Here is a 27,737-nt window from a genome sequence, read left to right as displayed (position 1 = left end):
TTGATTTTTTTTATACTTTGATTTTTCCCCCCTCTGATCTTGAAACAATGTATTATTTTTATCACATCTATTGGACTAAAGTGTTTTCTTTTTCTTCTGCTAACTTTCAGTTCTTTCTCAATGTACAAGACCTTTCTTTTAATTATCAAAGAGTTTTTAAAAGATAGACTTTATGTTTTAGAACATTTTTGAGTTCATAACAAAACGGAGGGTAAATGACCTAGGTTTCCCATAGACCTCCCCACCACCACCACCACATATGGGCTTCTCCCATTAGCAGGGCCCCCCAACCAGAGTGGTACATTTCTTACAGTTGATGAACCTACACTGACACATCAGTATCACCCAAAGTTCAAGGTTTCCATCAGGGTTCACTCTTGGTGTTGTACATTCTATGGGTTTGCACAAATGTGTGACATGTTATCCATCATTATAGTATCATATGGGGTAAATTCATGCCCTAAATGAGTATCACAGTGTTTTCATTGGCTGAAATCTCCTGATAGATCAAGGACTCTGCAGATAGACTGTATTTTTCTTTGGGGCTTGTTGACAGCACACTTGTGTGATAGGATGGGTGAAATGGTGGTTCTGAAAGTTGGATGTTACAGATTCTTACTCTTTGCCCATACTTGGTGTCAGTATGCAGGGATGGGAGTTATCACAGGAATAGGGCAGCATGTGCATTGCTGTGCTGGCTCTCAGATTCTTACTTTAGCACCCCAGATCTGGTACGGGCTTCCCAGGTGGCGCTTATGGTAAAGAGTCTGCCTCCCAGTGCAGGAGATGCAGGAGAAGCTGCTTCCATCCCTGGGTAGGGAAGATCCCCTAGAGAAGGAAATGGAAACCCACTCCAGTATTCTTGCCTGGAGGATCCCATGGACAGAGGACCCTGGCGCACTACAGTCCATAGGGTTGCAGAGTCAGACACGACCGAAGCAACTTGGCACACACAGATCTGGTAGGCTTTGTCAGCGAGGAAGTAACAGAATCACCAACTACAGAAACAATACCTTCATTTGAGGGAGAAATGCTTTTGTTCCTAGTCCTACTCACCAACTTCAGTCTGCTAAAGGAAATCCTTTTGTATTTCCGCTGCCTGGTGTACTTTGTCTGCTATGGGCACTCTCAAATTTCACAGCATCCGGCATGATAAATTTGTTTTAAAAAGTGAGCATCCAAAGAAACAGGCACCCAGTCCAGGAAGCACAGAGAGTCCCATATAGAATAAACCCAAGGAGGAACACGCCGAAACACATATTAAACTGACAAAAATTAAATACCAAGAAAAAGCATTAAAAGCAACAAGGGAAAAGCAATAAATAACATACAAGGGAAGAAGGAGCATCCAAAAAGTATATTCTCTCTAGTTGGGCTAAGATCTAAAGATTATTATACATAGCACATACCTATTAATCATTGCTTAGTGGGTAAATTCTCTCACTCATTAGAGTTCACAGGCTGGATGTAGTTTCTTGAAATTAGGTCGTTTATTTTGGTCTAAGTCATTGAGGATCAAAGGTCACAAGGAATCCAAAAGCCATTAGTCAGGGTTCTTTTCTGGACCCCTTAGATGTCATTGTGCGAGTCACCCATGGCAGCCCGGGCCTGGCCTGCTGTCAGGGAGCTGGCAGGGTGCCTACTTTATTTCCAGTTTGCATAGATAAAAAGCAGAGCAGCTACTCTCAGAATCACTATAAAAATAAGCTTACATAAAATCTCCATTTGAAATACAGTATGTGTGTGCCCCTGCATGTGTCCTCTTATGGAAACCAGGGGCCCTGGAAATCAAAATTAGGAAGAGAGGCATACATTTGATGGCATCGTGGATTATCCTTTGTTTTGGTGCAGGCATTTATAATTCATTGCGAAGCTAGGGAAGACCAGATTCTCACAAAGAATTGTAACGACAAAGCAAGTGTTTTAATTTGCGAGTGTAGAGTAGAATAAGGAAATCGCTTTAGCCGTTGTCAAAAATGTATATTGCCATCCCCTCTTGATAATGTTGAAGTACATTTGGCAGTAATGAGTTTATGTGTATCAGGAGTGGTGGGCAAGAGATGTAGTCAGGTCGATTCATTTACTCCCCCCCTTGAGCCCTGTGGGTCTCAGGTCCACACCTTGAAGTGAAAACATCATCAATTACCAAGACGACAGGCGCCCTGGACTTACTCCCTGAAAGAGTTCGTTTTGGACCAGAAACTGTGAGCACTCAGTAACATTCATTAGCGTGTAAGAGTGATTGAGTGGGGTGAATTTTCAAGGAAAAGAGGCCAAATTAACATGTATGAAATAGTGTGTATCTGAATTTTGAAAAATCCAGCTGTAAGCAAGTATCCTGTTTGATTTGAAATGATTATTGAGTACTTTGCATGTGATGCTACAATGAATCATTATACCCCCACTTCACAGATGGAACATTTAATGGAAGGAAGTGGGCTGGAAAAGCCTGAAGATCTACCAGAGGTCTTTGTGTAGGATAAAGTAGAAACTGGAGAGAAAATCAGTGCCTTACTGGTCAACCTGTTGGGTGTTGCCACTTCCAGACTTGAGACTTAAAATAGTGGTTTGTTTTTGCTCCTGAAACATTGACTAGATCTGGTGAGAGCTGAGGCGAAAGCCCTCGTGATGCCATTAGGGCCATGACTTTGCCACACTCACTCAAAAGCCATCACAGCTGTTCTATGGCATCGCCCTGTGTGGGTGCCATGCTGCCTCTAAACTCTCCATGGCTCTGACGCCTGTGCTGCTCAAATGAGTGTGGTGGCAGGGAGGGGGAAAGGATTATGTGGCAGCAGGATGAAGACAGGGCTCTTATCTGAAAGATACCTAAAATTTTTTGGTTTGTGTGGAGAGATGGCTGGGATGTTTTCCACAACAGAGTGACCTAATCCCATTCACACTGGAAGAAGGACCTTCCAAATCTGCTTTTTCTTTTTCCCCATCATGATGACTGAAGTTCAGACCGCAACTACCCTTCTCTTTGAATAACAATATAAATTGGGCCATTCAATTTTTTTTTTTTTTTAGTACAAATACATTTTGAGTGTTTACTATGTGCAATGCACTGTGTACATCTGGGAGCTTTCTACACTCTTTGAGAAGAGCATAGATCTAGTTGGTGATGCAGTTTGCAAAAAGAACCAGAGTGAGGAGGACAGTTTGGAGACAGTTACAACAGTCAGTTGGGAAGGTTTTGGTTGTGAGACTGTAAAGAAATGGATGGTGGGGAATTCCCTGGTGGTCCAGGGGTTAGATCTTGGTGCTTTCACTCTGGTGGCCTGGGTTGGATTCAATGCCTTGTCAAGGAAGTAAGATCCTGCAAGTTGAGTGGCACAGCCAAAAAGGGGGGGTGGGGAGAAGAAGTGGATGGTGGAAAATATCTTGGAGGTAAACTGGGCATCTCATAAATAGAAACATTCATAGCTGGCTCATGGTGTACATTCGTAAGTGCCAGTGATATGCCAAGGTGGGTGCTCAGTGCCATGTGTATAGAGAACTTACAAATAAAAATAAAATGACTAAAAGTCAGTCTGTTTATTATTATCACCATGTACTGGCAATTCTAAATAATATCAGTGAATAAAATGTTCTTCCAGGCTGGGGCAGACTTCCCCTACCCAGCCCCCACCATGGTCGGCCTTGCTAAGCACTTCCATGTTTTATCTCACCAAATTCCCACAATGATCCTCTAAAGGAGAGCTTCCTAGTGGCTCTATTTTACTGTTAAGGAAATCAAGATTTGGAGAGATTAAACAACTTGCCTGCAGTGGCACAGCGAGAAGCAGGGACTGGATTTTAACTCCAACCCATCTGACTCTCAGGCCTGTTTTCATAACCACTTATGGGGAGACATTTGGTACAGAAGACATTCAAAGGTGATTTCCCTGTTTCACTCTGGCAGTTCCAGAGCTGGAGTTTCTTCCAGGGAAGAAGGAAAGTTAGAAGGAGGAACTCGTTTTAGGGGAGGGTGGGGAGTTCAGCATGGGGTACCTGTGATTCTGGTGATGGTGGCGCATCCTCTTGAGTTGTGTGGTCAGTAGTGGGAAATGGGATGGCTGTGGCTTTGGTGAGAGCACAAGGCTTAGTGTTGCCTCCACCAAAGCTAGAGATGGAGATGAATCATGGACCCAGGGAGCGCTGAGAGAGAAAGGGAGGAGGCAGGAGCAGAGTTCAGGCAATGCCTCGCTTTAAAGGCTGTCTGGAGGAAAAACCAGAGAAAGAGACAGAGGGGCAGGCAGGAGGTCTGTCCAAAGTGGAGGTGGGCTGCAGTCATCTCTGGGGACCCTTCTAGCTCCAATACATTAATTCTAAGAAAAGGAAGGAAGGTCCAATGACGAGAAAGTCAGAGTCGATTCCCAAATAGAACCCATCATGGTCCTAAACTGTCTCCCCTTTCTGTCATCCTCGTCCCAGCTAACAGCATCACCATGGATCCAAAAGCTCCAGCAAGGAGCCTCAGAGTCAGCCCTGAAGGTTCCCTCTTTTCCCCACTTCACAGATAGTTGCTTACTCCCTGAGTTCCATTAATTCTCCCTCCTAGACACGTCTCCATTTTCTTAATCCTTTTCTGGTCCCGCTGCCATAGCCTCCTAGTCTTCTGCTTACCCATTTCCCTAATCAGCCTCCCTGCCTCTAATCAATGACAATTGTTAAAACTGATTCCTTACAAGCAACCCCCATTTTGCCAGTTGAGTGATGTTTCTGAGCCAAATCTCACCCCTACTTGAAATCTTGTAATATCTCCCCATTGTCCTTAGGATACAACATCCTCAGCCTGCCATTCAAGGGCTCTTGAAGTCAGACACTGACCCACTGGGCACTCAGGCTCCTCTTTCCCCCTTTCTACACATGCTTATCCCCAGCAGATGCCAAGTGGTCCTGCACTCTGCACTCTGGCATGTGCTGTTCCCTCATCTGGAACCTCCATGATCCCTTTTCGACTTCACCCTTTTTCTTGCATCCTTAACATCTTATCTCAGATGTCACAGCTTGGAGAAGCCATTGCTGGTTCTTTCCAGGAGAAAGGAAAATGGCCCCTGCCTCCAGATCCATAGCACCTTGATGGTCATCTGATAGAGAATACTTGTCACGGTGACTGTTTATTTATGAACTGCCTCCCTCATAAATAAGATGATTGAATCTTTCACCTCTGTATCTTCAGAGCCATAAGAGAGATGCTTGATGATATTTATTGACCAAATGCAAGAGCAAAGCTTCAAAATAGAGGCAATCAAACCCTGAGAAGTAGAAAGACTAGAAAAGTTCCTGGTATGGGGATGAGGAGATCATCAGTGACCTTTGAAAGACCTGTTTCAGGCCTTTGCAAGAGAAAGAAGCTGTATTCTAGGGCATATGGGCAATGTGACAGTAGAGGCTTGCAATTGATTAAGGGGTAATATACAAAGGGTTACAATTTGGGCAGGAGCAGGAGGAAGTGGTAACAAAAGGGAAAAGTTTCTCTCTTTTTGTAATATTTAGGAGAAGGAAGGTTTGAACCTTTACACATAGCATACAGCTGTCTTTCATGGAATTGCTACTACGTTCCATGCAATTTGTTAAAGCCCAGCCTAATTAATTACTTAGGCAATAGAGCAGGAACCTTTGAAGATAAATGTAGAAAAGAACTGATTAATGTAGCAAAGATCAAGAGCAAGTTGGCAGTAGAGGGTTAGTGGGGAGAGCAATGGGATGGCATCTGAGAGCATGGACTTAGCACCTAGTGGGAACCAGGAGAGGAAGATGAAGGCAGGGAGGTTTAGAAATACACAAGAGGTGGGTTTTGGGTACTCTTGCCCTCCTAGTTCTGTTAGCAGACCAGGAGGCAAAGTCAACTGCTAAGTGTCCCAGGAGTAGGATTGGGAGCTAGAGGAGAGTGGGAGTCATTTGGAAAAAACTGCTGTTGGGAACAGAGTAGACAGACCAAGAAAAGGAAAAAAAAAAAAAAGAGTAAAGAAGATAAAAGGACTCTCACAGTGCAGTTGAGAGTACATGTATAAATTGAAATAACACAAGACACCACACTGTGACCAAGTCACCACACTGTGACTGGCTAGACTTTTAATAGATACGTTTCATCATCAGCTTGCTTTTCATATGGTAAAATTAAGGCAAAATAATGATTTTTAGTGGTTTTCCACAGGAAAAATAATTGCATTTTCTATTCTTTAAAAACTTGTCTCATGGGGCAGATTTGTTGAGTTGCAATATGAACTACTTAAGTTCTTACTATCATGTACAGGTTGGTGAACTTGAGATTGCATTAAAGGCTTTATCTCAGTTTTGGAGGAAGTTATCATGCAATTACTGTACATTATCTTTCAGTGCTGGTTGTATGAGAAGTTTGCAAACTTGTTATTGATAACCTTTGAACCTGAGTTCAACAAAAACCATGCAAATGCAACTGTCTACTAAGATAAAATTTCTTTTCTTACCATGATATGTGAGAAAGGAGGATTTTAAATTTAACTACAACAAATCAACACAGTATTTTAAAACACTGGAGCAAAACTGTAAAGGTTAGCAAGTAAAACAGTATCAGGTATGCTTTTTAAATCATGCCTCTGCCAGAGGCCTAATCTTTAATAGTGGACCAGAGGGGTGGCTGGCTTGAATAGATTCCTTTAGATTTGCGAGTTGAAGTTGAATTGATCTTGACATCGCTCCAGAAGCATCTACTATTGTCATTTTGTTTTGATGGTAAATGAAATACACCTGGTTTCATGAAATGACACAGCACCCTACACATAATGAGCAGCTCATTGTCATATATAAAGAGCGATTGGCTCAGTGCAGTTGGCTAGTCACTGACGACTCATGTGAAGGGTTGCTGTTTAAATAGAAAGGACTACTGGCATGCAGACATACTGAAAGGAAAATAGATAGATAGATAGATAGATAGATAGATAGATAGATAGATGGCTTATTGGTTTTTCAAATACGGTTCAGGAAAAAAAATCTAAGAATAAATCTCCTATTTCGCACTGCAAGGCAACGTCATGACAACGTTGGAAAGCCAACTCCCAGTAGCTGGTTTACTGCAGGCATCTATGCCCTTGTCTTTGGGATCACCAGAGTGCCATGTGCGCAGTCACACAATGCATAAAGGCGTGGGTCATTTCTAGGACAGATAATTGAACATTAATACTCGCTGACATCGTTGAAGGCGTGATATGTCAACCTGACAGAGCCTGTGTGCTTACATCTGCTGATTGGCTGCAGATGAAGGCTCTGTCTGTCAGGATCAGACCCCAGGCCTGACTGCAGCGGGGCCAAGGATGACGCAGCTATTAATCATGAGCTGCCATCTTAGGCCACTATAGTGTTGGTAAAATCACTCCACATCCTGTGTGTGGCTGGTGAATTGCATCTGTTGTGTTCTAGAATTTCAAGGTATGGCTCTCGGTAAAAAAACACTTCAGACTTTTGCTTTGTATCATCTCACCAGAATGTTTAATGGGTCAAATACCTCCCTCGCTCCTTCCCTTCCCTCCCTCTCTTCTTTCCTTCCATTCTTCCTTCTCTTTCTTTCGTTCTTTCTTTCTCTTTCCTCTCTTTCTTTTCTGAAAGTAGCCAGAGATTTTGAATAAATGAGCATGTTTTAGGGGCTGACAGGGAGGTTCTGAGGTGGTGTGCCTTTTGTTCCCATGGGAACTGATTTTGATGAGCTCCTGGTGTCCTGATTCATTATAGATATCCAGTGTAATGAAGAAATCAGACAAGAATTAAACTGAAGTTACTTGCTGTGATTTATTTTTTTGATTCTCAACAAAATATTAAACCCCGTAGGCAGATTTCTGAACAGAGGAAAAAGAGGTTTATGCAATTATTTTCTTATCCTCGAAATCACATGACCAGCACCTTCCTGCCTCATTTAAAATCTTTAGTGAGTTAATCCCATTGCTTCAGTAATTCCACAGCTGACACTTTACTGAACATGTAACCATTCAGAGGAAAGACATGAACAATCATAAGACCCAATCGTGCCTTCTTAAATTTGTGGTACTCTAGTGGTAGTTACTCTGCGTAGGTTTCCACTGCATAAAGTGGTATGAAGTAGGGCTCCTGAGTGTAGCCATTATCACATATTGGTTAACATCATGGATTTTTAAAATCCCAGTTGCATTGGAGCCATGAAAAAAAAAAAAAAAGCTTTCATCTGTAAAATCTAGTTTCCCTTTGTTATTAAAATAAATGAAGCCATTAAACAAAATATATGCATATAATACTCGAGTTCATCATTTGGCATCATCTGAATGATAGAATTTTGCATTTTTTAAAAATCAGGGCTGCCACCTTAGAAGATTTGATATAAGGTGCAGATTCAAATATGCTAGAGGTTTCTGAAACTTTATGCCTTATTACATACAGTTTTCTCTTTAGTTTGTCTATTTATATATTTATCTGGACCTCCTTAAACAAAAAGCAGAATTCTGTTTAAGCAGGCTGAGAAAATAAAATGACAGCACCACCCCATCTCCAACCTCCAGAAACCTATGACCAAGTGAATTAATTGGAACTATTGATGAGATCCTATTGTGAAGGTGCTGGAACTGAAATAATTTCCAGATATTTTTATTTCCAAAGGTTTGTTTTTAATTACAGTGGCATTTGGTTGGCATGCAAGGGTGAGTTCTCACTCTTGATCTAGCCTAGCTGGAGCCCAGGCCAAAAGATTCTCTGCTCCCTTTTCTCGAGAGCACACTTTTCTGCCAAATGTGACGCTCATCCCCTGCCAAGGAAGGTGGGCGAACTGCCACCTCTGACTCCCAGCCACCAAAAGACAAAGGCTCCCAATGCCCCTACATCCAGTGAGCCAGAATTGGCCTCACACCTTGAAGGTTCCGGATTATTGATTTTTTTCCCCATAGACTTGATATTATGGAATATTTTCTCAGTGACTCAGTTTGTCCCCAAGGGTGGTTTAGGCACTTACCGAAGTGCGTGAACCCTTGCAGGCCACCGGAGGGTCGTCTGAGCATCCTTACTCTTCTGTCTGAGGCCTGAACACATCTACAATGTCTTACCTACTTAGTGTTTTCTTTTATTACACTTGTTTAGTACGAATATAGTAATTATTTGTTCACTTCCACTTGAAGTTCAAATAAATTCAAGGGGGTTGTAGCTGCATATAAAACATCTGATAGGGAAAATGTGGCTTCCTTTCTTCTAGCAGGACCTGCTACAGGATTTCTAGAGAATGCATACATCCTCCGTATAAACTGTATACATTGAAAACGCAGGGCTTCCAGAAGGCTTATGAAGAACTTCAAGATGGCAGTACCAGCAAATGAAAACAGACATGGGGCTCTTTTGTGTGGGAGGCCCTGTGTGACTGCCTTTGAAGCTGCCCTGTCTTTAGATATCTTGGAAGTGATTGTCTAAATGAAGAGAATTATAAGAAAACATTAAAACCTAACAAACACTAGAAAAATAAATTTCAAGGATTACCTAGTCAGACCCTCTTCCCTACAAACTGAGAAAAAAAAAATTATATATATATATAGTATGTGTAGTTAGATTAGCCCAACCTTGTAACCTTGCATGACCTTGCATGTCAAATTTATCTACGCTTTACTAAGCCCTCCCTCCGGGCTAGCCACTATGCCAAGTGATTCAGTGTCTGTTGTGTCATTTGACCCCTGCTGGTTTGTCATCCTCATTTTCACTGATGAGGAGGCTGAGGCTCAGAGACTTGAAATGCCTTGATCAAGGTCACCCAATTCGCCTGGGTTCCTCAGGACTTGAGCTTCAGTTATCTAGCTCAATCGGTATACCTAATGGCACCTCTTGAAACCAATAACTCTTAAAATGTTTTCATTTAGCTTTGCTGTTTGTCAATGTATAACCACATCACTGAAGCAGAAATGGACTTGATGAGCACTCCCCTGACCTGCCCAGGTTAATGGCTCTCTACACAGGCCCAGGTCCTCCTAGGAAGAATTTTAGGAGTAGGGGAAATTAGGCCTCTTGTATATGTTATTAGCAACCTCACATCACACATGAAATGGCAAGGAAAGACACATTCAATAAAATAAGATTGTCTAGTTGTTTCAAAGAGAAACAAACTACTCAGTCATTGGGTAGTGAAGTGAAAGTCACTCAGCCATGTCCAGCTCTTTGTGACCCATGGACTATACAGTCCTTGGAATTCTCCAGGTCAGAATACTGAAGTGGGTAGCCTTTTTCTTCTCCAGGGGACCTTCCCAACCCAGGGATCGAACCCAGGTCTCCCACACTGCAAGTGGATTCTTTACCTGCTGAGCCACAAGGGAAGCCCAGGAATACTGGAGTGAGTAGCCTATCCCTTCTCCAGTGGATCTTCCAGACCCAGGGTTCAAACTGGGGTCTCCTGCGTTGCGGGCAGATTGTTTACCAACTGAGATTTCTCTTTCCCAAAGCCTGTTGTAGAAGGACAAATGCCATTATTCAAGACCTTTCGGCACTACTTAGGTTACATACGTACGTTTTGCTAGAAATGATGACAGCCATTTTGAAAGATGTTGCACTTTATCTGATGTTAGTCTGAGTTTTTTGTTTCACCCTTTGTGTATAGACCAGTGCATGTTTACACAGTAAAACAGAGGCTGGACCCATGTTAGCTTTCACTGTAGAGGCCAACTCATGGTAGCTTTCTGAAAAACATGGCTCCAGCTCTTTACCTTATCATTACAAGATTAACTTTGAGCTTCATAAGAGTGTAAAGAGAACTAGATTGAGAAGTTAGAGCCTGAGCTCCAAGCCTGTGAGCTGAAACTTCCTGCCACATAACCTGCCAAGTGTCCACTCTGAGTTTTATTTTTTCGTCTATAAAATGGAGGCAGCTTTACCCATGCTGTCAACCTGACCAAGTAAGTGTAAGACTCAAATTTCATGAAATATAATAAAGGTCTTTGAAAATGTGCAGTGTTATACAAACATAGAGGACATAAAAGCTCACCCAAATGCATAGCTTAAAAAAAACCACTTCAGACTGGCTGTTAACTTTTTTGTTTGTTTGTTTCTTATCAGATTATATTCCACTGTAGTTTATTACAAGATATTGGGTAAAACTTCCTGTGCTATACAGTAAATCCTTGTTGCTTATCTGTTTTGTATAGAAGAGTTTGTATCTGGTAATCCCATACTCCTAATTTGTCCCTCCTCCCCTTTTGGTAACCATAAGTTTGTTTTCTATTAATATATCTGTGAGTATGTTTCTGTTTTATGTGTAGATTTGTTTGTATTATTATTTTTAAAATATTTATTTATTTATTTGACTGCTCCGGGTCTTAGTTGTAGCATGTGGGATCTGGTTCCCTGACCAGGAATTGAACCCCAGCCCTCTGCATTGGGAGCACAGAGTCTTAGCCACTGGACCACCAGGAAAGTCCCTGTATTATTTTTTCACACATAAGTTATATCATATAGTATGTTTGCCTTTCACTAAGCATAATACTCTCTAAGTCCATCCATGATTGCTGCAAATGGCAGGATTTCATTATTTTTTCTGACAGAGTAATATTCCATTTATATATGCATATATACACATGCATCTTCTTAAGTCAACCTGTTGATGGGCAGTTGGGTTGCTTCCATGCCTTGACTATTGTAAATAGTGCTGCTATGAACATTGGCATGCATGTATCTTTTGGGAGTAGAGTTTTTGTTTTTTTCCGGATATAGACTCACGAGTGGAATTGCTGGATCACCTGGCGGTGCCATTTTTTAGTTTTTAAGGATCCTCTATGGAGAAGGCAATGGCACCCAACTCCAGTACTCTTGCCTGGAAAATCCCATGGATGGAGGAGCCTGGTAGGCTACGGTCCATGGGGTCGCTGAGAGTCAGATACGACTGAGCGACTTCACTTTTTCTTTTCACTTTCCTGCATCGGAGAAGGAAATGGCAACCCACTCCAGTGTTCTTGCCTGGAGAATCCCAGGGACGGGGGAGCCTGGTGGGCTGCCGTCTATGGGGTCGTACAGAGTCGGACACGACTGAAGTGACTTAGCAGCAGCAGCAGCATACTGTTTTCTGTAGTGGTTGCCCCAGTTTACATTCCAGGTTAACTTTGAGTACCTTTCTGTCCCCTTTATCTTGCCGTCTTGTTGGTGACAGGTCCCACTCTTTACCCCACTCATCTAAGATGCTCCAGGAACGTCTGTGGGCTCTTTGGGAATGCCACAGAGAAACATCCACAGCCCTGTGAACATTTCCCTGTCCGGGCAGACTGCATGACTGAGGAAACATAATTTGGGAAACAAATACTGGGGATCTGCCCAAATTTTGACTAAGACTCTTCCCTCCTCTATAATCCACTCTGGAGACAGACAGTGAATTCACATCAATAAATGCTTTGGGGAGTTAAAAGGGGTTTGCTTGAAAAGGTTCATAAAGATAAAGGTAATCTTATTACTAAGACAATTTAAAGTTTTTAGTTTTTTTTTTTTTTTTTTCCTTAAAGGGAAATTCTCTTTAGTTTGATTGCAAGGTAAGTGTTTTGTTGCTAACCAAGATAAAGTATAGTGCTGAATACTCTCTTAAATTTAAAATTGAAGTGTATGTTACAGAGAATAGAGATAGTTAAATAGCTTAGACTACAGTGGGTAAAGGGGAAAGAGTTTTCATAAAAATTAGCTAAGCAAAGGTATATTGTGTTAGGATCTTAACTTCAGATTAGGGTGCTCTGCTATTTGGCATACATTGAATTGATAATGCCTGTGTGTTAAAGAATTCTGGTTGTTTCTTTGCCTCTCTCACAGCTTATAAAAATGCAAGCAGACCCACCTAATGAATATTAATAGGAATGATGTGTAGATAATACATAAACCCTCTGGATCTGTGGACTTTGGATGAAGTAGTCAGAAAGGATTTCTGTGGCTTTATTTAATACCAAATTTACATACTTTTAAAGAATAAACAGCATCTTAATATTTTAATATCAATATTCCAAAGTGGAGATTTTAGTGAAATAAAAAGCTTAATTTTCCTTCCCTGAACATTATATTCACCAAGGTCTGCGTTTTGAGAGACAGGAAACTGTTAGCTAAAAAAGAAATTAACTTAATCCCCCTTCATTAGGTTCCAGTCTTTTTCATTTTTGTTTTTGTTACTTAGAGACAAGTAATAATTATATCCACAGCAATGCAGAGCATGTTTTACACTTTTGTTGTACAAAAGAACTACAGTTGTTAAGATGTCAGCAAAAGAAAACCAGAACACTGATAAATACTGATACATTTTTTTCCCCTGAAATCTTCTCTGACTCCTGAAAGTAAATTTCACTCAGGTGTCTGAACAGCATTTTAATTCATTAACAGAAGAAATCTACACGTGATCTTTGAAAATGTCAATCCACTAGCTAAACAATATTTTTCCAGCTAAGGTAATAAACACGACAGCTAAGTGGGTGGAAGAGATCTCAGGTGACGGTACATCCTAGTTCTTTTAGAAAGCCTAAAAGGTGGGCATTTTGCTTTCAAGTTGGTATTTTTTTGGATGGAACTTTTACCAAGTGCATGGCAAATCTCAGTGGTGTGTGTTATGTAAAGCATATGCTTTCTCTCTCTTTGGCATTGTGAAAAGACGTTTTCGATTTTAGCTTTACAAAAGGGGGGAAATCATTAAAATGTAGTTTGTATCATTTCAGTCCGTTATTTGTCATCTTTATGGCTGTTCTAGAGTTTTCATGGCACCTTTAATGGTAAGCTTGGTCAGGAGAGGTGAGCGGGAATGTGCACAGACTTGGCTGCGGGTGCCGCTAACAGTGTCTGCTAGCTGGGCTTCAATCCACGTCCCTGTAGATTTTAATGTCCCCACAGACTGCTGGCAGCCTGCTTCCAGCTGTGGCAGGCATGATGCAGTGAATTGCTTTTGAATGTTCTTTACTCAAATAGGCAGTAATTACAAGCTTAAAGAGGTTTAGTGGTCCAGTAAACTACATAATCACCCCTGAATTAGCCTGGGCTCATCAGTCGCAGTCCAGCAAGCTCGAGTCTGCTGTTTGTATGCAGCCTTGATCACATAGCAACCTGATCAGCAGGTGTGGAACAGCCAGAGTCCCCCATAAACACAACTGTCTACTGGGGACAATGATCTCTAATGAGATGAGGCTACACCATCACTGTAATTTAAGTGGGAAAATTAGCACTAGAGAATGAGTACCAGTTCCAGGGGTCTTTAGTCATATTGGGAGCAGCACGAATTCTCCATCTCTCTCCCTAGCTTTCGCTTTCTCTCTCTCAAGACATTTTCTCAACAAGTGCACTGGTTTTGTTTCTCACTTATGGATACTTTATTCTTGCTACAGGTGTTTTTCCTCAATATTTAATGCTGGACAAAGTGTCTGTAAAGGCAGTAATGATGACTGTCAACAGACTCGTTCCAAGTGTTATCGTTGTATTTCATCTTCCTGGTCTTTTCTCTTCATGGTTTCAAAACTCTTTTGCTTTGATTTTTAAAGTGGAAAAGTGTTCTTCGGGTTGGGGCTAGGTCTCCTTGTAGCTGGCACGCTCTCAGCAATAGTGGAGATGAGCTGTATATAGTTTGGAAAAGATCCTTACTTTATTGAAGTTTATTTTATAAACTGGTCATGAGCTTTCTTTTCAGAAAAGTGGTCTAGGATGGTGTGCCATTGTTTTATTTATTACAGTGAAATTCTTGGGGGAGGCTTGTATGTCGAAACAGTCTTCTCTATTCTTTCTTCAGTCCTATGAGATGGAGAACTTGAATTTTATTACATTGCAGTTGGAGAGTGGGAAGGGAACTTTTGCAACATGTAAACCCAAAACAACAGAGTGCGTTTTGAAGAAACTTCAGGGGAATTTGTACATGCTAAGAAAGACAAACGGAATAACACAGGAATGAAGAACATGAAGAACTAGGTTTCTTAGGGTCAAATCCCAACTTCCTCCTATTTGCATGTAACTTAAACTGCACCTCAGTTTCCCCATCTGTAACTTCAGGGTAAACACACTGACCTCATAGACTTGTTAGAAGGATTAAACAAGTAAATACTTGTAAAGTACTGAGAACATTGCCTGGCACAGTGTAAGCATTATAAAAATGTCAGTTAAATAAATAAAATCTACACTGCTTTTGGGATTTGTAGAACTGAGTGAGAAGGATGAACAGTTGTTGAAATGGGGCTGCTAGTCTTCTGATGTTTATCTGAAGTCTTCTACTTATAAATGCTAGTTGACGCATTTTGGGTGTCTCTAACTTCAATATGCTGTGCTATGCTATGCTATGCTAAGTCGCTTCAGTCATGTCTGACTCTGTGCAACCCCATAGACGGAAGCCTACCAGGCTCCCCCGTCACTGGGATTCTCCAGGCAAGAACACTGGAGTGGGTTGCCATTTCCTTCTCCAATGCATGAAAGTGAAAAATGAAAGTGAAGTTGCTCAGTCGTGTCCGACTCTTTGCAACCCATGGACTGCAGCCTACCAGGCTCCTCTGTCCATGGGATTTTCCAGGCAAGAGTACTGGAGTGGGGTGCCATTGCCTTCTCCTAATTTCAATAGCACTCATTCATTTATACAACAAATATTTATTGGGCACAGCACTGGGCTGGTTGCCTTGTAAATGGCAATAGCATTCCTGTGTTTTTATTAGTATTCTACTAAAATGAAATGGTTCCAAATGTAATTTAACTCATATTTGATTAAGAATCACATACAAAATGAAAGTAATTGGTAGAAAAACACACAACAATTAATTTCAAAGCAGTCAGTTTAAGGCATATTGTAATGCAGTTGGATGGAAGAGCAGGCATTTATTTCTATAATCTTTAAAGTGTTCTTGAATATAACCTACCCTCATTCTTATGTTTATAAGCAACACAAGAAGAATGAATAAAGTGATGGATGTATTACTTTCCATTGAGTTTTGTATCTTGTAACAAAATTTCCTGTTACTTCCATTAACAGAACTGAGGTGTGGACCCATACACATTAAGATAATAGCTTCTTTATAAAATGAGTAGTAATCATCATCTATATATTCATGATTAGCTCGTCAGGAATGAGTGGATTGGCTCCACCCAGTATTTAGAAAACAAAAATAATTTGGAAGTGAATTTTCTCAACTTGTATGGTATCACCAAGTTTCAAATCCCAGCTCTATTACAAACTGTGTGAAGAGAAAGTTATTTGTCCTTTCGGTACTCCAGTTTCTTCATCTGTAAAATGGGTATAATAATCGAGCCTCTCTTATAATGTTTTGTGGAGATGAAGTGAGTTAATGCATGTGAAGGATTTGAAACACTGCCTGTTTCACCCTTACTTCTTAGTGTATGTTGCCATTACTACTTCGATCACTCTTACTAATACTACTAAGCTGCTATTTAATCAAGTCCCTTTGGATGGATGCTGGAGGGAGAATATGGGGAAGGGTCCTGATGAACTAACTTCCATCTCACAGCTCCTTCCCTGCCCCTTGATGTTTGCCTGCAGGGTAGAAGCAGTGGCAATGTGAGCTGGGGGTGGAGGGGAGGAAGGAGGCAACTCTCCCTGGATCTAGGCTATTAAAACTGCAGAGAAACAGTCACCACTCACCACAATGGAGAACTTTGTTCATGTTCCATTAGAATATGTTTTTGGTTTTACAATGTTTAGCTTTAAAAGGGAATGGAGAGATGGGAAAGAATCATCAGTGAAAGTGTAGCCAAGTGGAGAAACTCAGAGGGAGGCCGACCTGGCTCCAGATCTATGTAGCTGTGAACCTTTGTGCGTGTTTTAGGACCTAGCCAAGCCTCAGCTTTCTCATCTGTACAGTGGAACTGAGCATAGTCCCCACTCCTAGAGTCACAAGATATATCTGGGTAATGCACATGTCCTACTGACAGTCTGGAAGAGTTCAAACGAGCTGTTACTTAAAGTGATTCAAAAAGGACACACAAGGAAGCATGTTTTCTCCCCTATTCCCACCCCTACCCCCATTCCCTACTCCTCTTACCCTGTTTTTCTTATAGGTTTTTCTGTGTTTCCTTTTATAGCCATGGTTTCCTACTAAGAGAATCAATATTCAGGGGATTCATTAATAATCATAACTGTTCAAAATAATTTCAGTACTCTTCATGAATTTTAATACTTTTAGAAGGATATAAGTAATTGCTAATTTAGAGTCTAAATTTTATATCTTTAATGCATATATTTAAAAATACTCCTGGAACATATCTATAGCTACTGAAGAACAGATCTAAACATTGTTATTATAATAGAATTGCAAGCAACTTAAAAAAAGTTCCCAATTCAGAGGATTATGAATGTAGCCTAATGTAGTATGCTTTTTTTTTTTCCTATTTGGTGTTTTTATTTTATGTTTGATGGATATTTATAAGAAATTAAAAGACCAGATAGATGAGACAGGGAATGCATTGTAGTATTAGCCTCTTACAATTAACTCTATAACAACGCTTTCACTGCTGTGTATTGTATAGTCTCATTAGTGCAAAACTGAAGACTGTTACTAAATACTATCCAGTGTTCAGTTTTTCCTTCCACACCCATGTCATTTTCATGTGATAAGATCAAGTTTAGAGATTCCTACCTGACCTTCCTGCTTGCACACTTCCTACTAGCAACTTCTTATAACCACTGCTGGTTAGACAAGAAATTGAAGGGTTTGTCTGGAAAATGGCTCGACCGGGCTTCGGAAAAAGCCAGTGCTGAACACAGTCTAAGCAACTAGGCAATCTGGGACCGTTCGTTGGTTGAGAATTAAGAAAGCAAGTTGAAATCCTGTAACTTCACTGATGATGCTCCAAACATTTTTGGCTTCTTAGCCAGTCCGGACCCTACCACCGTTCTTCTTTTGATTTCAGCCCGTGTGAGGATGCAGGACTCAACTGCTATGCATTCAGGCTCTGCTCTTCCACTGCACGGTACTCTGCTTTTGTAATGCAAATAGGAGGCACAAAGTGTCTCTTTGATAATGTGCAGTCAGAAGACAAAAAAGCATTCACTGAAACAGTAAAACTAATTCATAAAGCTGAAAGACAATAGGGAAGCATTATGGATTTTTTTTAAAGGAAAGAAGTATCCTAGATCAATGTAATTGTCACAGTGTAAGCTATTCATAGTCAGTGCAAAAGGGGAAAATGGCTGCAAGTTTATTTAAAGTGGCAGAAGTTTTTATAGGCAAAAAAAGATGACGTTAAACAAATACAAATATATTTGGTTAACAAGCCTCTGCTTCTGCTCTTAGAGGTCACGTACATAGCTGGTTATTTTAATTTAGATCTACAATATTCCCTTAGTGACAAGAACTCAGTAGAAGTTTTAAAAGAACACAGAGATACAATGGTTAAGAGCCATATGGTAGTTTTTTTTTTTCCTTCCTCTTCTTTAAAGGGAGTATCTCTCCATCACATACCAGAGTTTAGCTCAAGGTCAATTTATATTAATGCATTAAACTTGGCTGTGGAGGAGGCAAAGGGCTGAAGAAAAAGGGATAAAAGAAGTTCCGAAATTGTTCTTCCAACATATTCAGCCAAGCAACAGAACATTGCCTTGATAAGGGTGATATTGGACAGTTGCCATAATTCCTCCTGTTAGATTCAGCTCCCCTGGTACCTATTCCCATACCTTTTAAAGTATAGCATGTAACATTTTGCTTGAAAATTGCTTCCACCTCTATTGCTTTGTTATAGCTGTTTTGCAGTTTCGGTGGAGAGGCAGTTCTGTGTCACAAGAAATTACTAATCTGAGGCTTGAGAAGGGGCAGTGTAGCTTTCCATTATCTCACCAGTGAGCTCTGTACAGGATTATTTTCAAATTTTCTGCTGCCATTACAATGAGCTGTTAGAGTGGGCAAGGCAGTGAGGGAGGGAGCATTATTGAAACTTGGTTACCAGGGTAGATAAGATAAAGTTCATCACTGTCTTGGCATCCACATTTGCAGTCAGGGGTGGAAGATTTGATGAAAGGAGTACATTTGGTCAAGGATATCGTTAAGATAGAAGGCTGGACATTTTCCATCTGTGTGTGCTGAAGAGTTTTCTTTTCCCATTAACGCGCATCTCAGAGTGGGCTGGATTGTTTAAAGAAATAAGTTTTCTTCCAGTGTATTGTAAATTTGTAAATACCAGATAACCAACATCAGGACCCCTTCCCTATTCTCATCTCAACCACAAGATTGGAATTGGACAGAGATAACTTTCTTTAGAGAGTTGCCATTTTCTTCCTGTCACTTTCTATCCTCTCTCTCTGGTAAAAGGACAGTCCAGACTTAATTTTTATATAAGCTATTTTCAGATTTTTTTTTTTCCAGACAACCTCTATTTCTACTACACAGGACACATACTCTGGGGATCATTTTATTCTTTGATGGGGTTATTGAGCCATCACTCCTATCCGAGGTCATTATTAGAAGCCACACTGCAGTTCCAGAAACATAGGAAGAGTGGCAAGTGGTGTCTATTTCAGCAGGAGATGGGAAAGAAGTCAGGGTGTTGATTATTGAAATCAGGATGGTCATTGAGGGAGTTCTCTCCTTTAGCTCGGGTTCCACTGCCCACAAGCCACTTGTTTTCCCTCTGAGTCCAGCAGCTCTGCTCTCTCCAGGGAAGCCAGCCTAATACATGTGTGCAGGTTTAATGTTGGAAGGGAGGGTCAGCTTTACCCATACATAATCACTGTTTTATGGCTTTCACTCATTCCTGAGGTGTTAATGCAGATCAAATGGGAAACACTCCAGAAAGAAGCCTTGCAGCTACTGCCCTGCTTCACTCTCCCGTCTCTATCGTTAATTCTTATTGTAAGATCTAAAGTAATTTTGTTTGCTCTCTTAATGCGTTGCAGTTCTCCCAGTGGCCCTTGCATATCCTTTCTCAAATTCCCATCTTGATCAATTGTTTGCAAATAATTAAGCTTTTAAGAGATAATGGCAGGAAGCTAATGTACACAACAAAGGAGAGGTCTCCCGTCACTGTCTATTGGACTGCGGTCAAATTTGCTTTGATATCCCACAGTGATTAGGATGGTTGGTGTATCTGGCAAGTGCAATCCCTCTTTCCTTCACGAGAACCCACTGATCTTTCTTCAACCAGCGTCCTTGCTAGTTAGATGCCATAATAGCAAAGGTATTCAGGAAAATGGCAAGAGGGGCCTAGCCCTGTGGTTGCAATGGTTTGAAATAAATTTTCTATTCTCTTCCTAAAATGGCACTCCTCCTCTCTTTTGTAAAATGACATCTACCTTTGCCCTTCTCATGGTCTCCCTAGCCCTATGGGCGGAGCACAAACTGGGCTTTGAATGTTTTCACAGCAGCCTTGCCTGTGGCATGTGGGGTTTTTGTCAAGTCATTTTTTCTTTTTAAGTCTACAAAGGGGTAACTCAGACTGTCCAGAAAATGCTTATCTAGTAAAGATGATTAGGATTTAAGACAGTTAAATATATTGGATTTCAGTTAAAAAGCCTCCTTTTTGTGAATTTTTGGCTGAGTGTGGATTAACTACCTGAAGCCGTGGCTTTCATGGGATTCTAGCAATTATGGATTTTTATTTTTTCAGGGAGTGGAAAGTTTGTGGGACACTAGGTCCAAGAACTGTCAGAAAAAGAAAAATATCCAGTTGTCCTACCATAGACAAAGGTTTAGGAATTTTGTTGATATTTTTCCCTTAACAATGACTAGATTATTATGATATTTAATTTCATCCAGGCTCATTCATTTCTATTAAAAAATATATCCTGAACAACTGAAAATTGTTTAATGGAGACAGAGTGCTGGGTCTCCATAGCTTGAGGCTGCCTGGCAATTATGCTGCATGAAATTAGGCACAGTTTGTTCCAATTACTTAAAATCAGATCACATGAAAAGTGACAGAGGGGAAAATAAAAGGGTTGAACTTTCTCATTTTATGATATTTAAATTATGAAATCAGAAACTGCATGATGTAAGGAAACAATCTAAATTTGCGCTGACAATTTGCAGGCCATAGATTGCTCTTTGAAGCTATAATGATTCAGGTGACTTTAAAGATCCAAAGAGAATTTTCCTGACACTCCTTGCATATGTAAAATGTGAATCTCTTTTGCTTTCTAAGAATTTATGTAAAATTTGCTCACAAACAAGCATGCAAAAATACTCTTGAAAACACAGCACAAATAAATGACTGTGACAATTCTCAATTTTCAAAGTAACTAAAGGTAAATGGCATAAATATTAATTTTCAGACAGTTCTGATCATAATAGTAAAACACAACCAACAAGACAGGGCAAAAGGTGTTACCATTCAGCTGTCGTGAAGAGGGACCATTGACATGTTTATTAATTCTTTCGAAAATCACTGAGAGAAGACCTGGCAAAACTGGAAGCAAATTATATTATAGAAGATGTTACAGATTGGAAATGCCTTATGTACATCAGTATACAACCCTGTATAGCGAATAGTACCAACAGCTAAATGCTAGAATTTGCATATTTCAGATGGGCTTTTATTACTTAAGAATTGCTAGCCTGGAGAACTTCCAGATGATAAAATCAAGGAAGAGTTGTCTGTTGTTCGAAGTCTCATAGTTAGTGAATAGCAGTGTAATCCATACAGTCTAATAGGGTCGTATATAACTATGTAGTTTTTCAGCTAGTATAGACGGAGATCTACTGGATGTCTGTATACGTGCTTTGTGCTCCGTTGTGTTCAACTCTATGCAACCGCATAGACTGTAGCCCACAAGGCTCCTCTGTCCATGTAATTTCCCAGGCAAAAATACTGGAGTGGGTTGCCATTTCCTACTCCAGGAGATCTTCCCGACCCAGGGATCAAACCCATGTCTCTTGAATCTCCTGCATTGGTAGGGATTCTTTACCATTGTCCCATGTGGGAAGCCCTAGAACTAGTATTCACTCTTCAATTCAGAGGATAAGATTCATTCGGCTTGTACGGTGTGGCAAATATTTATGCAACAGGAGTTGTGTTTTAAACCTTGGGGTAGTGAATTGCTTTTAGGTCAGTGTTCAATCATGAGATTTTGCTTGTGATGACTGGCATCCTGGTGAGTAGGGTGATTGTCATCTGTGATCTTCACCGATTATGGAGGTGATATACTTTGCTTTGAAAAGAGTGGGTAGCTATCACTTTTCGGGATGAAGTAAGAAAAGTAGTGCTGTGGATCTTGGATTGGAATGTTTATACTTCCTATGGGCTTTGAAAAAAATCTTATCACACATTTTGATGTTGCATTTGAGTGGAGAGTATCTGTGTATCATGGCAAGTTAGACCCATTCCTTTGTCCCATCAATATTTACTGTTTCCTTTATGTGAAGGTCTGGGCTTTAAGGATGGTGAATGAGAAAGTTGAGGGTGTTTGAGATGCTAAATGAGTGGGAAAAGACACATGACCAAGGAAAGAAATAATCAGAATGGGTGTTTCTGAGTGTGATGCTTGCTTTTATGAGGATAGAGCGGGGAGAATGGTGTGAGAATGATAAGGAGGGCTGGTGGAGAGTGGGGAGGGGAGGGCTTGGCATTTGAGCTGAGACTTGACAATGACATTGGAGTAGGAACTTGCAAGTAGGAACCTACTTGGTGTGTTGGAAGAACGGAAGATGGCTGAACAGAAGGTGAGGTGGGGTGAGGAGAGAGGATACCATCTGGGAGGTGGGTGGGGCTGGATGGTGGTGAGTCTTGCAGGCAAGGTGAGTATTCTGGAGGTTTTTGAAGGGGGACAGGAATGGAGATTATGAAAGGCCTTGCCACACCCCTCTGTCATGAAGAGGCTTAGATGCTGGATGGGAAGCAGGAAATATGCTTGGGTCATGTCGCTGCCGATTGTGCCAGCCCCTGGCCAGTGTCCTCACCTGTGAAACAGGAGGGACAACAGATTCCATTTATGTCCCTCAAAGGGATATAATGGGGATTAATTACCACTTTGTCTGTAATATACTCGAAGCTCTTAAGAGAGCGGCACTATATTCCATGAAAGCAAAGCCTTATTCTAATTGTGTATTTATTGATTAAGTGACAATCAACTCACAATGCTTATGGGAAAAATGGCTACATCCCTGCTTGCCACAAAAGAATCCCATGTGTATAGATATAGAACATATTTAAACTTACATATAAGAGCATCGAAGTGGTCATTAACAAGACTTCTAAGCATCTAATTGGACATTATTAATAAGATTGAAAGCCATGTTAATTAACATTCAATAGACCACAATTTAATTTCTGATGGCACCATACAGTAAAATGGAGAGTTGGGGTGCCCTTTCCCTTTCGTATAGAGAATAGAAGGTTGACTATCAGGACAGTTTTTATCTTGGGAGAGTTTATTGGGGTGCAGTGTTCAAAATAGCCAGTGTCTCAAATAGATGGAAATAGCTTCTAATAGAAGCTGTCCTCAGCTTCTCTCCCAGGCTTTAGAAATGTATATTTCAAACTTAGATATAGTTGACTATTAAATAGAAAGTATCTGTGCCAAAACTAATCTTAGTAGAATTCTAAACATTTTTACAAGAAGTATGGATTTCATTTTATTATCTAATCATGTAATATTTTTTGTTCACTCTTAACTCCTGAGACTTGTTCTTCGCACGCAAAATGTTCTGGTTTTTGACCTTACTACACTGGCCTGTGTTCAGAATCCTAGACTATGTTGAGATTCAGATAGGGAACCAACTTTGGTAGAATTTCATTTGGTTGTGCTTTACAGAAGAGTTGAAATGAATGGTTTTGTTTTTTTTTTTAATACACCCACTTCAACTTCGATATGGAGAAGGCAATGGCAACCCACTCCAGTACTCTTGCCTGGAGAGTCCCATGGACAGAGGAGCTTGGTGGGCTATAGTCCATGGAATCTTGAAGAGTCGGACACGACTGAGCACCCTCACTTTCACTTTTCACTTTCATGCATTGGAGAAGGAAATGGCAACCCACTCCAGTATTCTTGCCTGGAGAATCCCAGGGACAGAGGAGTCTGGTGGGCTGCCCTCTATGCAGTTGCACACAGTTGGACACGATTAAAGCAACTTAACAGCAGCAGCAGCAACTTTGATATTGGTATCCAGCAACATGGTGTGTTTTTTTGAGAGGAGAATGTGATGCTAACAAAGTGCTTAGTTTCTGGGGGCCTAGGCTGAGCTTGTTGGTCAAATGGTCAGCTTTAGAAATCTGTGTTTCTAGAAAAATATTATGTCAAGGTGGTACACAAATTTTGTATGGTCAAAAAGGTATTGTTATTTTAATCCTATAAAATACAAGGAAGATCCTATTGAACTTTCTGTGTTTGTAACAAGTAAACCTGTTAAAGAATAAACTCAGTATCAAGGTTCTGCAAGTATCCTAAGTAGCTATTTATACACTTCACTAATCTTTGTAATTGGCTGGTCTTTTACTGCCATTAATTAGATGATGTAGTATTCCATTAATAAGATGACACACCTCAGCATTTTTACCTTTTATTATAGACCTCAGCAGACATTTATTGACAAGATCGCCTCAAATTGCCTGATGTACACGCATATATATATGTGTGTTTTTAACAGAGCGTATGTGTTTACTATTGAATCTCTTGCACCTAGGGTTGCACCTGTTGTGATGTGCACATTGTGTGTTCGGAGCATACAGGTATACACCCATCCTTTTTGTCCTTTTTCAGCACCCTTACCCTTCTGAAGAACAGAAAAAGCAGTTGGCACAAGACACGGGACTCACCATCCTTCAAGTGAACAATTGGTAAGTAATTTGGCTTTGTGTTTACACACAATCTGCTTTCCCCTCTGGCAACCTGCAGCTCTTGTTTTGCATTAAGAAGACACACCCAGTTTTCCCTGGTGGCTTGTTGATCCAAAGGAGAGAACACAGATGAGCCAGAGCACTTACTAGATTAGAAAAGAAAACACCGTATTGTTTTACACCTCCTTTATAAATTGACAAATTTTAGGCATAGTAAAAATGGTTAATTCATTTAGCTGTGGCTCTGTAAATGTCTCACTTTTTTTTTTTAATCTTTAAGGATGATCAATAGAAAGAGTAATATCCTTGTTTCGATGAAACAAGAAACTCCACTATCACATCTGTTAGATTTTTAAATTCGCTGAATAACTAAGCTCACTGAGAATTTGTTAGACTGTGCATTCCAGGATGGACACTCCGTCCTTCTTATCTCCCTATGGAAAAAAGGAAAAAAAAAAGGTGTTTCTACTTTGAAGCTATTCAAAACTTGATGGATCTCAGGGTTGTATAATACTGTTTCTAAGTAAATGTATAAATTCCTGTTTTGGGAGAGAAGCTGAGATTATGTACCAAGGATAGCCAACAATATTCTGACTTAATGTATAGCAGTGCGGCAATCAGCCTTTGAGGAAGTATGATTTATTACCCTTTGTGATTGTGCGGAAAGCCAGGTTCATATAATCACCCAGAGCTAGTGTCATATTTGAAGGGTATCGAAATCTGATCTCCTTTAAAACTAAGTGTATCTAATTAATTGTCCCAATATTTTTAGATTAGTGTTTATGATGGGGAAACCTTATCCTCTTTGAAGTAAAATGCAGAAAAGGCCCAAAGCCTGATTGGGGAAAAAGGAGACCTGAGAATGCCAGTCTGCAGACAGAAGTGTTTCTTTCTGTTCAATAAGTGTCAAAGATTAATATTACAGAATCTCTGATTACATGGCCTAATCCATTTTGGTGAATACGTTTGTTCTTGATGTCCATTGCACCTACATTAACAGACTCTTCTCTGTTAGAGAGCCTGGGAGCCTTTGGGAGAGATTTCAGATATATTAAGCCCCATTACAGAAAATGTAATTTCTGTCAATATAATCCCATGTATTCTTCAATTTAGTATTTTAGAGATAACAAGCTACTTACAATATATTTGCCTTTGGAGGATTAATTTACAAAGTGCACTATCTTCAAGACACAGACAGACCCATATAAGCATTGCTTGTAAGGGTTATCAATTTCTGTGACCTTATGGCAGCCTTAGGAGAGCAATTTTTGCAGCCCTTTTAGTCAAGTGGATCAGGAACAAACAGAAGACATACTTACCTGAGCATGTTACTGGGAGTCTTGTGGCTGCTGCGGGTTTTTTGCTTGCCTCTTTTTACCTGCAGCTGTATCTTACTTTTCAAGATTCTTGATACTGCATACTTGAACTGTCTTTCAAATTGTTCTGGACAGTATTATAGGGCAGACTATTCATTTTGCATGTGTGCCTAAATTCCTGCATATTTTAAAAGTTAAACTGATGTGGAGGCAATTTGAATACAATGGAGGCTGTACAGATTTATTTCTCTGGGAAATGATCCCCTTTGAGGGCCAAGGAGTGGCTGGGCCAGCTCTCATTAAGGAAGGCAACACGCTGCCCATTCAGGTGAGCTATCACACACTCAATCTCTCTTCCTCTTCAGTGTTGCTAGAAAACTCTATCCACAAACATCGTTACCAGAGAACAGATTCCAATACAAGCTGCTTGTTACAGGTAGACAGCCTCATGGGATATTTCCTCCGGGTGCTAGGGCAGGCAGACATTCCTGTGGCACAGAGCCGGACATGGCTGTCTTTTCATAGATTCTCTGCACAGTAATCACAGTCGGACTTCCTCGGTTTTGTGATTAAGAGGGAAAAATAAGGACTTTAAGAAGTTATCATACATACCAGATAATAATTTTTCAACATAGATGCAAACTCTACCCTAAACTTCACTATGATACTCAATTCTGCACAGGCACGTAACTTGCAAATCACTTTTCCTTATAACCTGGGATGTAAACCCAATTCTCTTCTCACCTGGCACCATATACTGTGCGTGTGCTCTCTGCTTCTGTATGAAGTTAGAAGTGACCTCTGCTGGCACTTCATTGCTTCGCATTTGGCAACTGTTTCAACTCTACAACAGCTTTGTGGTGGACAAAGGATCCTCAACCTCTGTTAGAAACCAAACCGCACAGCAGCAAGTGAGAGATGGGTGAGTGAGCCAAGCTGTTCATCTGTATTTACAGCCGCTCCCCATCTCTCGCATTACCACCTGAGTTCCACCTCCTGTCATATCAGCGGAGGCATTAGATTCTCACAGGGGCTCAAACCCGCCTGTGCTTGAGTCATCCTGAAACCACCCGCTGCTGACCGGTCTGTGGAAAATTGTCTTCCACCAAATGGGTCCCTGGTGACCAAAGACTGAGGGCCACTGTGGTAGAGAAATTCCCCTCCAGTAGCTGAAAGTTGTAAGAGAAGTTGTTTCTCTTAAATTCGGTGAAAAATGACATTCCCATGTTTGATTGGAATTTTTAATGGTGTATTACTTTTCATCCAAACCTTCTCCTTTTATGGAACGGATAACTGATTTCTTTTTCTCTGGACTTTGGGTTGCAAATATGAGGCAAAAATGGGGAAACCCAGATGGCACTGTATTGAAACCCAAGATGCGAGAGAATCTTAAATGATGATAGCAGACTTGAAGATGAAAGAACACAACTACAAAGTGGAGTTCATTTTTCTTTATCATAATAAAAAAATTATACAGAGTTTTTTTGAGGGCCTCTTCCCATATTTGAACATCAAACCCACATTACCTCACCCTGGAAATAATAATTTAAAAAAAAAAACCACTTCATAAGTATTTTAGCATTTCCCTTTCACTTCATTTAGGCACAACATTTAAAATTGTGTGTCTTCCTTTTTGGATTTTTTAAGACTTGTTAACACACATGTACATTTTATACAAACTATGAGTCACTGTTGAAGAGATTTAATAAAATGCTGAAGGGCAGTTTGGGTGTAGATCAGTCATAATTATTGGCAGCAACATAATGT

General features: G+C 40.4%; 1 protein-coding gene across 4 annotated transcripts in view; it reads left to right on the top strand.

Annotated features, from left to right (window-relative positions):
• The window catches only part of MEIS1 (Meis homeobox 1), a 144,895-nt gene that overhangs the window by 93,945 nt on the left and 23,213 nt on the right, over positions 1–27,737 (top strand). For all 4 annotated transcript variants that reach the window (XM_068976446.1, XM_068976367.1, XM_068976276.1 and 1 more), the window contains one exon: positions 24,578–24,654. In XM_068976446.1, coding sequence (XP_068832547.1) covers positions 24,578–24,654 — 77 coding nt within the window. The remainder of the gene's footprint in view (positions 1–24,577; positions 24,655–27,737) is intronic.

This window comes from Capricornis sumatraensis, chromosome 1, assembly GCF_032405125.1.
Source record: "Capricornis sumatraensis isolate serow.1 chromosome 1, serow.2, whole genome shotgun sequence".
Taxonomy (NCBI): domain Eukaryota; kingdom Metazoa; phylum Chordata; class Mammalia; order Artiodactyla; family Bovidae; genus Capricornis; species Capricornis sumatraensis.
The sequence above is the reverse complement of the archived record's forward strand: the minus strand, read 5'-3'. Positions and strand labels throughout refer to the sequence as shown.